Source organism: Dunckerocampus dactyliophorus, chromosome 1 (assembly GCF_027744805.1).
Source record: "Dunckerocampus dactyliophorus isolate RoL2022-P2 chromosome 1, RoL_Ddac_1.1, whole genome shotgun sequence".
Taxonomy (NCBI): Eukaryota; Metazoa; Chordata; class Actinopteri; order Syngnathiformes; family Syngnathidae; genus Dunckerocampus; species Dunckerocampus dactyliophorus.
In genome coordinates this window covers 17,047,956-17,060,660 of record NC_072819.1, presented here as the reverse complement: position 1 = coordinate 17,060,660, position 12,705 = coordinate 17,047,956, and the positions used below count along the sequence as shown (strand labels likewise).

Below are 12,705 nucleotides of genomic sequence, written 5' to 3'. Positions count from 1 at the left end.
TTAAAAGGTAGCCAATCGATTTCATCGATACTAGGAAATAAAGCTTTGGATTTAAACACGGCAGGCTTTATGTGTATGGGTTTTTTTTTTAGCACTTTTAATGATAAAGACGTTAAACTTTACCCAATTGAGTCCGCCTGTCTGTGACGCCATCGCCACGCACCAGCAGACAACAAAACGTAGCATGGCGGATGGCAGAGGACAAGCCGGCGAGCAATAAATAGTTAAGCCACCATCGCGGTCCAGTTTGTGAAAACGCTTTGGCTTTTGCAAACACTGTTAATTCAACCTGAAGAGATGTTGGTTGCACTTTATTTTTGATATTAATATTGTATTACTTTTATGTTGAAAAAGAAAAGAAGAAGTAGCAGGTGAACCTGCTGTTGGAATGTTGCTTGCACTTACTGTCCTTTTATTGAAAATGTATAGAATGTTGAAAATGAGAGCAGAAAAGGTTAACATCCTGTTAATTCAACCAGAAGTGGTGGTTGCACTTTAGTCAAATAAAATGTGAATGCATTTGCCATTAAATGTTGTGCACTTGTTTGTTTATATCCATAGTTACTTAATACCTGTTTCTCTTGCAAAAAACAACAAGAATCTAGGAAACTTCACCTGCACTTTCCACTATCCAGGTATTTATTTCACAATCACACTGGTTGAATTTTTGCCTAAAAAGTTACTGAATCATTTTAGATTGTATCGTTCTAAATGAACCAGTGTGGTCCGTGAATCATATCAGCAACCTTGAATCATGATAGGAATCAAATTGTTATTAAAACGAATCGTTACACCCCGAGTCAAAGGTCATCTATATGACGGGAGCGCTCTGCTGCTATTAAGGACCTACTACTAAAATGCCTCGTCAAAGATCCTTTATATGACGGCACTGCTCTGCTGTTTTTAACCCTTTAGCTACTGCAAACATGCGAGTCAAAGATAATATATGTGATGGGAGGGCTCTGGTGTTTTTAAGGACCTACTGCAGAAACACTAGTCAGAAATCATCTACAGTATATGACAGGAGCGCCCTGCTGTTTTTACTGCAAAAGTGCTAGTCAAAGATCTTCTTTATGTCAGAAGCAGTCAGTCTTTGAGGATCTACTGGCAAAAACACTGGCTGAAGATCATTTGTTGATCATTTTTGATCACTCTGCTGTGTTTACAAATCTGGGTAACACTTTACAATAAGGTATGCAAAATGAAAGTAGTTAATGAGGAATGAACCACTATTCATTAGTTAGTCATTAGTTCTTCATTAGTTCCTCAGTAACTACTCTAAATGTATTTGCCTCAGTTCCTCAGTAACTACTTTACTCATTAGTTCCTCATTAGTTCATCAGTACTGTAACTAGTCTAAATTTATGTGCCTTAATCATTAGTCCCTCATTAGTTTTTCATTAGTTCCTCAGTCACTACTGTATTTTTGTGTACCTTATTTTAAAGTGTGACCCAAATCTGCAAACATTTTCTGCAAGGAAACATTGGAATCAGCAGCCATAAAATATTTGATTTATTTATCTCTTCGTTCTACAAATACTCTTTGTCTCACACACCATGATTAGTTGCATTAAATCACAAGTTGACAGGTTCCACAGGGAGAGAATATCATCCGACAGACAGAATACTTTTTCATACGACACGAAGAGGAGCCACTTGCTTGCACATTTTTAAATTCACGCCATCCAGAATGACACAGAGAAAACAAACAATCTCTACCCAGTTGGAAAAAAAAATCACAAAACAAACTTGTATTTAAAAATAAAAGAGTAAAGTATTAGTCAAACAACTACACAGAATATATTCACGGTTGGTTATGACCATCACCTGGACTGTTCCTGCTGGAACGCTTCTACCAAGCACGTAGTAGCACCTTCTACACGTTAGTTCAGAGTTTTGTCATTCCCATATGGCATCGACATAGTCTCCAATTAACACCTCCATTCTTTTACCTACAGCGTCTCCTATAGTCGTGGTGTGTTATCTACAAAATCAAATATTAATTACCAAATTAATAATAATTACCGAGGAGTCAGATTGTCAATAACAATTGTGGATGTAGGCAACCTCCTGATGAGTTTTTTTCTTTTAATTAACTGCACAAAATGGCAGTAGCTGCATATGAAGTATCATGAGTGGTTGGTCTCCAGCAGCTTCATCTACCTCTGCACGTGCTTTAAAATGTTGTTGCTTAGCTGTCGGTGTGAAAGTCATGCGTGCTACACTTGGCGTGCTATTGTTCGCAACATCAGCTCTATTAATGCGGTCTGCAGGGCCTCGTGAAAAAAATAACATTGGGACCGCCTTGGAGAGCAGTTATGACAGGGGCCCTTAGACTTGTCTTAACTTTTCACCCGCTATATGCCAACCCTGGCTGCCTGAGCAGTTTGCTCCTTGCTGCTATTACAGCATTTGTTCTGTTGTCGCAAAAACTTGCTAATAAATGACGATGTCGGTCAAAGAGCTACATTTTACCTTTCCACTTTCTCATGCACTCCCAACCATTATTAAAGTTAAAAAATGATCTTGTTATACATAATGACTTTTCAACACCCTTTCCCAATTATCTCCTGCTTATAAATTAACACTTTGTTGTAAATAAAATTTGTATAATTAGAGCATTTACAGTATTGCATCAATATCACGATATACTGCATTGTTATCACTCACAATACACCAACATACTGAAAGTATCCGACATCCAAGTATATTGTTGAATTAAATGAATATTGTGAAGTATCGTTAATGCCCCCCCCCCCAGTATATTGAATATCACATAATGTTTGTATCGTGATATTACCATTATCGTAGACAAAATATCATTCAGCGTATGGCCATCTTCTTCTTCGTTGAATACACTGAAGCCTTACGTAGTTTAGCCACGGAACATCCTGCCTAAGCACCCCACTCTGGATTTAATGTTCCAACCTGTACCGAACTATACCACTTGGTAGAAAGTCTTGTCCACTCATAGACACGTACTCATGTATCTAAAGTACACAAGCTGTGTCTCAAATCGAATACTTCCATCAGTACACTTCAATATGTATTCTATGTAAACCACATACTTAGATCCCTGGTGGTACGGTTTTGCCGTACCTGTCAGTGTCAATGCACTTATGCACATAAAATGACAAGTATAAGTATGGAAGCACGCAAATTGAGACACAGACATAGTATGCACAGTATACTTATTGAAGTGTGCTAATGGTAGTATTCCATTTGAGACAGCATTGGTTAACTTGACACTTGTATGACAGTTAAGCATGTTAAAATGTCAGTTAAAACATAAAGGTGGCCGCAGTTTGACCACAGAACAGATTATTTCCAATGGTGAAAAATCATTGAAGAGGTTCCAGTGTGAAGATTTCTCAAAAATACTTGTTTATGTGTGGACGTAAAGCCTAGTAGCAGCTCAAATAGGTAACAACAGCAAACAAACGCCTTTGTTTTGCACATACGTGACATACGCAGCCCAACTATAAACACATACACACGTGACTTGAGGACACAGTGTCTTCGCCGTCCACAAAGGAGACTATTTTACACCATGATTGTAGAGTTTATTATTGCACGTCATCACAAAAGGCAAAATAAAAAGATGTACAATTCACACAACATAATCCTCCTTGTGAGCTTCTTCTTCCTCTCGACGAGTGCTCCCACCTGCCTGGTCAGGTAGCGATGGGGCAGGTTTGGGATTAAAGGTGAAAAACAACAACGAAAAAAAGCTCTCAGTCTTGGATATTGTACTTGAAAGCTTCTATGAGCCCTTCAATGGAGTGGATGAAGCCCGATACGGCGCAAATGCCCCCGATGACAAAGATAGCCACGTCGAAGAAGACGTGATGCCACAGCAGGTTCCTCCACTGCAGCTTCAGGTGAAAGAGGCTGGGAAGCAGGAAGCACAGGCCGGCGCCTGTCAGGCTCCCGGTGAGGCCCATGAGGAGGGCAAAATGCGGGACAAAGACGGCCATAAGCAGAGTGAACACCACCAAGCCCACACGGAGCCCCAGACCCCAGGACTTGAGCTGGCCGCTCGGGCCATAGCAGTTGGGGAACAAGGCTTGCCCGCCATCCTGGAACAGCGACTTCTCCAGGACTTCCACAGCAGCGAAAAAAGGCAGCGGGTAGGAGAGCAACGCCTTGGCCACCAGGAAGATGTTGACCACGGCACGGATGGCGGAGGGCAGGTTATCTGTGATGACCTCCTTGGTGGCGTCAGCCCACGTCAGGTAGGCCACCAGGGCGAAGAGGCCCTTGAGGACACAGGCGGCGATGTGCGTCCACTCCATCATGCAGTGGAACTCGGAAGGCCGTTGCATGTTGCCCTCCAGCGACGGCAGGAAGATCTGCGAAGTGTAGCTGAAGACAATGATGCCAATGGAGATGGGGAACTTCTTGACATCGATGTAGAACTTGACCTTCTCCCAGGCCCACTCCCGCGCACGGGAGAGGCAGTAGGCGATCACAAGGACGTTGATGACGATGTGGGCCACCGTGCATAGAAGGCTGAACTTGGATACGGCTTTCAGGTTTTTGAGGAAGGCGCAGGGCAGGAGCGCCGCCGTGGCCACCACCGACCAGGCCTTCTGAGAGACGGGCAGACCCGGGAAGCTGTTGTACATCAGGTTGCCACTCACCACCACATACAAGATGCACGTCATCACCAGCTCAATAATCTGCGCCACATTGACCACGTGGCCGCCCAGCGCAGGGAAGCGTGGTGTGCAACAGGCGTTGGCCACATCCACGTAGGAGTCGCGGACGCGCACCTTGACACCGTCCTCGTTCTCCTCGTACAGACAGGCGATGAGGATCTTGCCTGTGTAGCAGCACACCACCGCCGCGAAGATGATGAGAAAGAGGCCCAGGTAGCCGCCGTGCAGGATGGCGTAGGGCAGGCCGAGGACGAACATGCCCTGCAGGGGGGAGGACAGACAAGCACGGCCGAACGGTCACAAAACATGCAGCCTGCGCCTTACATAATCTTTTCACTGTACGCCAACAAATGACATTTAATACTGGTGAGAAAGTAATAAAATGTGTTTTTTCCATTTTAAGAAATGCATTTTAAATTGTTTAGTTATACCAGAGATGAAGCATGGAAACAACAAACTCATTTTCATCAATATTTATTTTATGAAACTGTGTATTTTTTAAGTTTTTTTGAGCACATAACAAAAACTATAGCACTGTTGATAAAATGATTTAATTCCCCCTTATCACCATTCACCAGTAGCTTGACCCTTTCATTCAAATTCATGCATTTATAGTATTTAAAAATGTATTATAGACTTTATAACAGTGGGTTTCTGCTGTTTTTTTTTTTATTATAATTGTTTGCCCCCCATGGTGCCTTGAGCTACAGCACTGATAAAAGGATTTACATAATTTCCCTTATCACCAATCACCAATACATCGGTTTAATTATAATTCATGCATTTAAAGTAACTAAACATATACATTTAACACTAAAAGCAAGCATTATTTTTGAACAGTTGATTTCTGTTACTTGTTTACATTTGCATGTTTACTGCAAAACAAAATTCCCACCCTGAGGGTACTATAAAGATAAAATGATTGACGTGATTTCACTCATCATCAATACATTTGATTTGATTCAATAGACTATTTAAATATTACTGATTTTAAAACACTGCATTTATGTTGCTTTTTAAAAATGTTTTTTTTGACTGCACAACAAAATGTTCCCCTTAGGACTTATTAGCTAATTTTGATCAAATTCATGCATTTATACGTTTTTTTAATGTCCTTGTTTTATATTAAACATGCATAAGAGCCATTATTTTATATAGTGGATTTTTATGCTCGTTTATATGTCTTTTTTTAATCGAATAGTCAGGCATTTTATTTGTCCGTTCATTGCGGTTTTTAGCTACTGTTGGAATATTTATTTGTGTTCTGTTGCTAGACTACGTTTTTGGTAAACGTATGACTTTTTGTATTAACATATGTTAAAATCGTATAACATTATTTTTTGGTTTATTTGTATTTTTATTTTAATTTGTAAAGGCTTAAGAGAAATCAGGCAGCTCTTGAAGGCGCAGGGATGGGAACACCCACTCATCAAACGTGGTATAGGCTCGACAAAGAATACATTTGAATTCATGTAGAGTTGTGTGTTAATTGTGTGAATATTCAAAATGCGCATGCTTAAAACTATGCATTTAACTGTGCTTGCGTGCCATATCTTCAAGGTGACTTTAGGCCTAATCCACACGACGTGTACCTGAATGGCATTAGTGACGTTCCATCCAGCCTCCCAGGACGTGATTTTGGGCTTGTCCTCATCCAGGGAACCCCCAGTCTTGAGGGACGGGGGCCTGGGTCCGGTGCCATCCCTCTGGTAGTGGCTGTCCCCGGCCTCGAGGCCTTCCTGTCCGCCGTCGTCATCCCCTCCCTGGAAGGTGTCCATTTGCATGCCTTGCCGGTAGTCATAGTCCAGGTCGTCGCACTCGGCGAAGCCCACGCCCTCTTCGTCCGTGGCGGCCTGGAAGCCGAGGCGGGCGAACACGCCACTGACCTTGGCCTGGGACTTGTTGGAGACTGTGTGGGCCGCGTTAGTCAGCTTGTTGGTCAGCTTGTGGCGGATCAGGTGAGCCATCGTGTCCAATTAATAGTCAAAATCCAGAAAGCGACGAGATGAAAATAAAGATGCTGGATTATTTATTGCTTTTTTCCCTTTTTTTAATGCCGCTGCTGGTGCTGCAAAGTCATGTCGTCGAGTCCCAACACCGCACTCCCCAAAAAAATCCTCTGGGCTCGCTCGTCCATCATCCAGCTCCCCCACTAAAAAAAATAACAAAAAAACAACGTTAAAAATATATCCTCGTTCGTCCCAATATAAACACAATAATTGTTAAATATATGAAACTGGAAGCAGGGAATGTGTGACTGCTACGTCGCACAAGGACAAGGAGAGAAAGAGAGGGGGAGGCAGTCACGACAAATCACGTGGAAAAGTAAAAAAAAAAAAAAAACAGGCAATTGACAGTGTTGGACCAACACAATGTGACATTATGAATGAAGCAATGACGACACCTTACCTCCCGTCCACATTATTTACCTATATCTATCTAAATATCTACAGTATTTGACATTTTTTGTGCACAATTGTGATTTTTTTAAAGATACAAATTAGTCCAATTTCAATGTTACACATTTCTGTGTGATATAATTCGGGACCCTACAGGCCTACATATCATTTTAAAAACCTTACTAAAATTTGAAAAACCTTTCCTTCTGAATTGTATCCTATTATTAACCATTTATTGGGCACTTGTTTACCAGAAAGGTATTTTCGTGTGTTATACTACTCAAGTGACTTTGTCCACAAAAGCCAATAATCATTCATTTTATTATACCAATAATACAGTTTTCATATATTTTATTTTAATATTTTCTCATTTTTCTACTCATTTCTTTTGTTCATTCGTACACGGAGATCACATGATTCTACACCGCCCTAGGCGTCAATTTTGACTCAATTTACCAAATATGGTTACCCCGTTGCTCTATAGAAGGATTTTACAGGACGTTTTTTGCGATGTTTCTTATTTGACGTTTTATTTTGCACCCTGCTGCAGGGAGTCGAAAATGAATAGGTCGATGTCTCACACACAAGATGACTCACCAAACGCACAGATATATGCTGAGCACGTCAATTCCACAGCACATCTATCCAAATCCATCTAATTATCGCCAAATCTTGCTTCTAAAACGAACATTCCAATGGAAAACACGAGTATGAGTGAGAATTTGTGTCCAATTTTCTTTCTAAAAGCAAAGCTTCCTGTATAGTCATTTACTGTTTGATCTTGTATGCATGCATGCACTTTGCAGTTTCTTTTTTTTATGAAACATCTTGTATTCCAGATTAGCAACAGCAGCAGCAGCAGGCTGCGAGAATGCAACTCGTTGCTGATATGATGAGCATGATGGCCCGCAGCAAGCGAGCAAGCATGCAACCGTGGACAGCTCCCACCCGCACGCACATCTTCATGCATCTTCGTAAGCCGTATTGTTTTAATTAAGTATCGCATTATATAATGCATTTTTATGTTAAAATATAAAAAGATATTTTGTTCTTAATTGAAGACACACACGCGCGCGCACACACAAATATATATAGGATAAATCACAGTGTGAAGATGAGTATTTCTTCCCCACCTCAGCTCTCTGCATGCAGCCTGCATAATCTGCTGTGACAAGGCTGAGCATCGTTTTTTTCTTCCTATAGCAAAAAAATGAGTGGGTGGGGGAACACGAAGGCAGCCAGACACGATTTTGTGTGAACATTTTTTAAAACTGCTATATTCTTGAATAGATATTACACCGCTAAATTAGCACATAAAACACATATGGATGATTGACTTAGGTGAATTCAAGTTGTGCATATTTTCATGCTTGGCTTTGCATGCATGCATGCAGCTGCTGTTTGCTCTCTGGCTCACACAGTGTTTGTTGTTTAGTGTGTCACCCACGTCTGACTAGGGCTGTGCGTGTGCGTCTGTGTGTATGCGTGTGTGTGTGTGTGTGGAGTTACGAGATAGCCAGGGTCCTTCAGGCATCTCACCCATCCCCCCGCATTTCTCCCTCCCTCATCATCGTCACATCATGCACAAACTGGATCGGCTGCAAATGTCACATGTGCACGCTTACGTACACACGCACAAAAATAGACACACACTGCAATTGGATGCAAAATATCTTCTTTAATAAGATAATATCCAACATATATTCTGTAGGTATTTATTCACTGTACATTGATTATGTAGCCTATTACTGAATAAGCTATCTTTTACTATTACTATTATGCAGTTATACATATAATATTTTTAGTTTTTATATTCTATTATGTTCTACATTTTTATACAAATCATACATCAAACTATATTTTTATTTCTTGACTTTTTTCCCCCAAACTCCTGAAAAAGAATTTTGACAAATGAAAATATTTGTGTGTGCCTTCTTTCAAAAGGTATTTTAAATTGGTTGCCAGGTTGCCAGGGTGACTAGTGTAGCTCTATGCTACAAAAAGAAGGATTAATTCCACACCGCGTGTGTGTGTAGGCCTGATACGGAGAGGCTTATAACTGCATTTTAACACTGCTGACTGGGAGCCATAATCTCTGATAGTTGCCATGGTCACAGCAATTGGACAGGGTGTGTGTGTGTGCGCGTGTGTGTTGATATGTTATTGTGAAAATTGATTTTTCTTCAGACTTTTCCCCTTGTCTTTTAAAGCCTTGATCATCACTTACAAACTGAAACCATTTGAGAGCACACAGCCTTTTAATATGAAATGTAAGTAAATAGCTGGGAAAATGTATTAATTTTTTTTACAATTAAAAAGACATAAACATAAAAATCATACACAAAAAAGCAGAGATTTAATACAGTATGTCCATACAAAAGTAACAAGAGAAAAATGTAATATTTATGCATTATGATACACATAAATGCGTAGACAGTGGCAGGTGCACAAACACATTAATCACCCCGTGGCACAAAAAAACCCAAACAGTGCAGCATGGCTCAAAGGGGCCACAGAGTGAAGAGAGCTGCAGTGACAGACTCTGTTGTGTGTGTGTGTGTGCGTGTGTGTGTGGAGGAGAGATAAAGGTTATAGTGCACGTTTCTCAGAGTGAAGTGTGTGTTTTTGTGTTTGCATGCATGGCGTGGAGGAAAGTCACAGAGGTTGAAGATGAGGTTGGGGGTGTCTGCAGTTCTTGTACTTCATCTCCTGTCTATCATCAGCAGCATAAAAGTGCTATCAGGCCTGAGGCTAATGCTAATTGCCATGCTCTCACAATAATTATACAGTATATAGGATGATATTGTGATATCATATTGACAGGTTGAGGTTAGTGTCAAAAGCTTTACATGAAATGAATGCCTCCTAATTACTAACCGTATTATGAATACAGTAATGCACCATGTCTGCCATGATCGTGGCTTGTGTGCAACACACCCACCATGCATGTTTGTGGGTTGCTTTGCGCTGTATCCACCATGCTTGTCAATTATGTTGCAGCATGTCCTCCATATTTGTGGATTTTGTGGCAGCATCTTCTCCATGTTTGTGGATTGTTTTGCAATTTGTCCATCATGTATGTTGATTATGTTCTAGCATAGTGGTTCTCAGCTGGAAGAAAAAGTGTGTGTAAAGGTTTTCAGTACATGGAGTATCTGAGGACTGAAATGAGAGCAACTGGCTTGGACCTGGATGAAAGGTAAAACATCGTTCAGAAAATCAAGCTTGTATGATTGCTCTGATTCAACACCTCATATAAACAAAAGATACAATTCAAAAAGATTTAAATGTACAACTTTAGCCTTTTTTCTGATTAACTCGGCAGGTTAACTTTAATAAAAATAGGAGGTCCATTTCTTCTGTACACCACCCCTCTGCCTGAGTCAGTAAATCAAACTGGGCATGAAACTGCACCTGCGAGTCTACATTGTGGGCGGAATTCCCTACACTACAGTACGTGAGCTGCAGCTGTGAGATGCTCTTCTTTTTGTAGTGCGCTCTTCTCAAGTAGATCTAGAGGCTAACTGTGTGTCGGATGGACGGCACACTCGATTTCCTTCCCCTCTTTCTCAGGCTTGGACCAGTCGCCCATTGCACCTCGTGATGGCGTAGCAAGCTAATACCACAGACGTGAAGTGCATTCACGGACATATATATATACTGCTCAAAAAAATTAAAGGAACACTTCGAAAACACATCAGATCTAAACTGGGGGAAAAATGATCTTGAATATCTTTCCTGATAATAAGTGGGTGATGTATTAGTAACAAAATGATGTCACATAATTTGATAGAAATGAAAATGATCACCCTATAGAGGGGGGAAATCAAAGACACCCCAAAAATGAAAGTGAAAAAATGATGCAGCACACTGGTCCATTTTGCTAAAATGTCATTGTAGCAACTCAAAATGATTCTCAGTAGTTTGTGTGGCCCCCACGTGCTTGTACGCATGCCTGACAACGTCGGGGCATGCTCCTAATGAGACTACGGATGGTGTCCTGGGGGATCTCCTCCCAGATCTGGACCAGAGCATCAATGAGCTCCTGGACAGTCTGAGGAGCAACCTGGCGGCGCCGGATGGACCTAAACATAATGTCCCAGAGGTGTTCTATTGGGTTTAGGTCAGGTGAACGTGGGAGCCAGTCAGTGGTATCAATTCCTTCATCCTCCAGGAACTACCTGCATACACTAGCCACATGAGGTCGGGCATTGTCGTGGACCAGGAGGAACCCAGGTCCCACTGCACCAGAGTAGGTTCTGACAATGGGTCCAAGGATTTTATCCCGGTGCCTAATAGCAGTCAGGGTACCATTATCTAACCTGTAGAGGTCTGTGCATCCTTCCAGGGATATGCCTCCCCAGACCATCACTGACCCACCACCAAACCGGTCATGCTGAATGATGTTGCAGGTAGCATAACATTCTCCACGGCATCTCCAGACCCTTTCACGTCTGTCGCATGTGCTCAGGTTGAACTTGCTCTCATCAGTGAAGAGCACAGGGCACCAGTGGTGTAGTTGCCAATTCTGGTGGTCTATGGCAAATGCCAGCCAAGCTCTACGGTGCTGGGCAGTGAGCACAGGGCCCACTACAGGACGTCAGGCCCTCAGGCCACCCTCATGGAGCCTGTTTCTGATTGTTTGGTCAGAAACATTCACACCAGTGGCCTGCTGGAGGTCATTTTGTAGGGCTCCGGCAGTGCTCATCCTGTTCCTCCTTGCGCAAAGGAGCAGATACCGATCCTGCTGAGGGTTGAAGGACCTTCTACGGCCCTGTCCAGCTCTCCTGGAGTAACTACCTGTCTCCTGGAATCTCCTTCATGCGTCCAGGTACCGCAGTGATGCCCTGGTCCAGATCTGGGAAGAGATCCCCCAGGACACCATCCGTAGTCTCATTAGGAGCATGCCCCGACGTTGTCAGGTATGCGTACAAGCACGTGGGGGCCACACAAACTACTGAGAATCATTTTGAGTTGCTACAATGACATTTTAGAAAATGGACCAGTGTGCTGCATCATTTTTTCACTTTCATTTTTGGGGTGTCTTTGATTTCCCCCCCCTATAGGGTGATCATTTTCATTTCTATCAAATTATGTGGCATCATTTTGTTACTAATACATCACCCACTTATTATCAGGAAAGATATTCAAGATCATTTTTCCCCCAGTTTAGATCTGATGTGTTTTCTAAGTGTTCCTTTAATTTTTTTGAGCAGTGTATATATATATATATATATATAGTGACATTACACATATTTTTTCACTTTTGGGTCGCAACCCACCAGCTGAGAATCACTGTTCTAGAATGTCAGCATGTCCTCCACATTTATGGATTTCTTTGCAACTTCTGCGCCATGTTTGTTGATTATAATGTAGCACCTAGGTTTCTAATGCGCAACTAGTGCAGTGCAGTGCAGAAAAAAGGTGACAGCATGAAGTTGTTCATTGTTGTGTGTGTGTTAGACGAACAAATAAGCAACTTTGATGATGACGTTGTGCATTATAAGTGTTTAATCTGGAATATTTTTCAAGATCGTTTAAATTGTGTGCTAAATGAGAGCTGGTCTTCTTACATGAAGCTGTGACTAATTAGTTATTTTTCTGAGCTGTCATTTGTTTGTTGACTGACCTCACTGACTATGTTA

The 12,705-nt window shown here is 41.6% G+C and overlaps 1 protein-coding gene across 1 annotated transcript; it reads right to left on the bottom strand.

Annotated features, from left to right (window-relative positions):
* Window positions 1–1,496: 1,496 nt before the first annotated feature.
* LOC129194186 (vesicular inhibitory amino acid transporter-like) lies at window positions 1,497–6,965 on the bottom strand. The gene is made up of 2 exons (XM_054799218.1): window positions 6,254–6,965; window positions 1,497–4,922 (listed from the first exon to the last, which is right to left on the bottom strand). The coding sequence occupies exons 1-2, from the start codon at window positions 6,626–6,628 to the stop codon at window positions 3,735–3,737; spliced, it is 1,563 nt and encodes a 520-aa protein (XP_054655193.1). The 5' UTR covers window positions 6,629–6,965; the 3' UTR covers window positions 1,497–3,734.
* Between the last annotated feature and the right edge of the window lie 5,740 nt (window positions 6,966–12,705).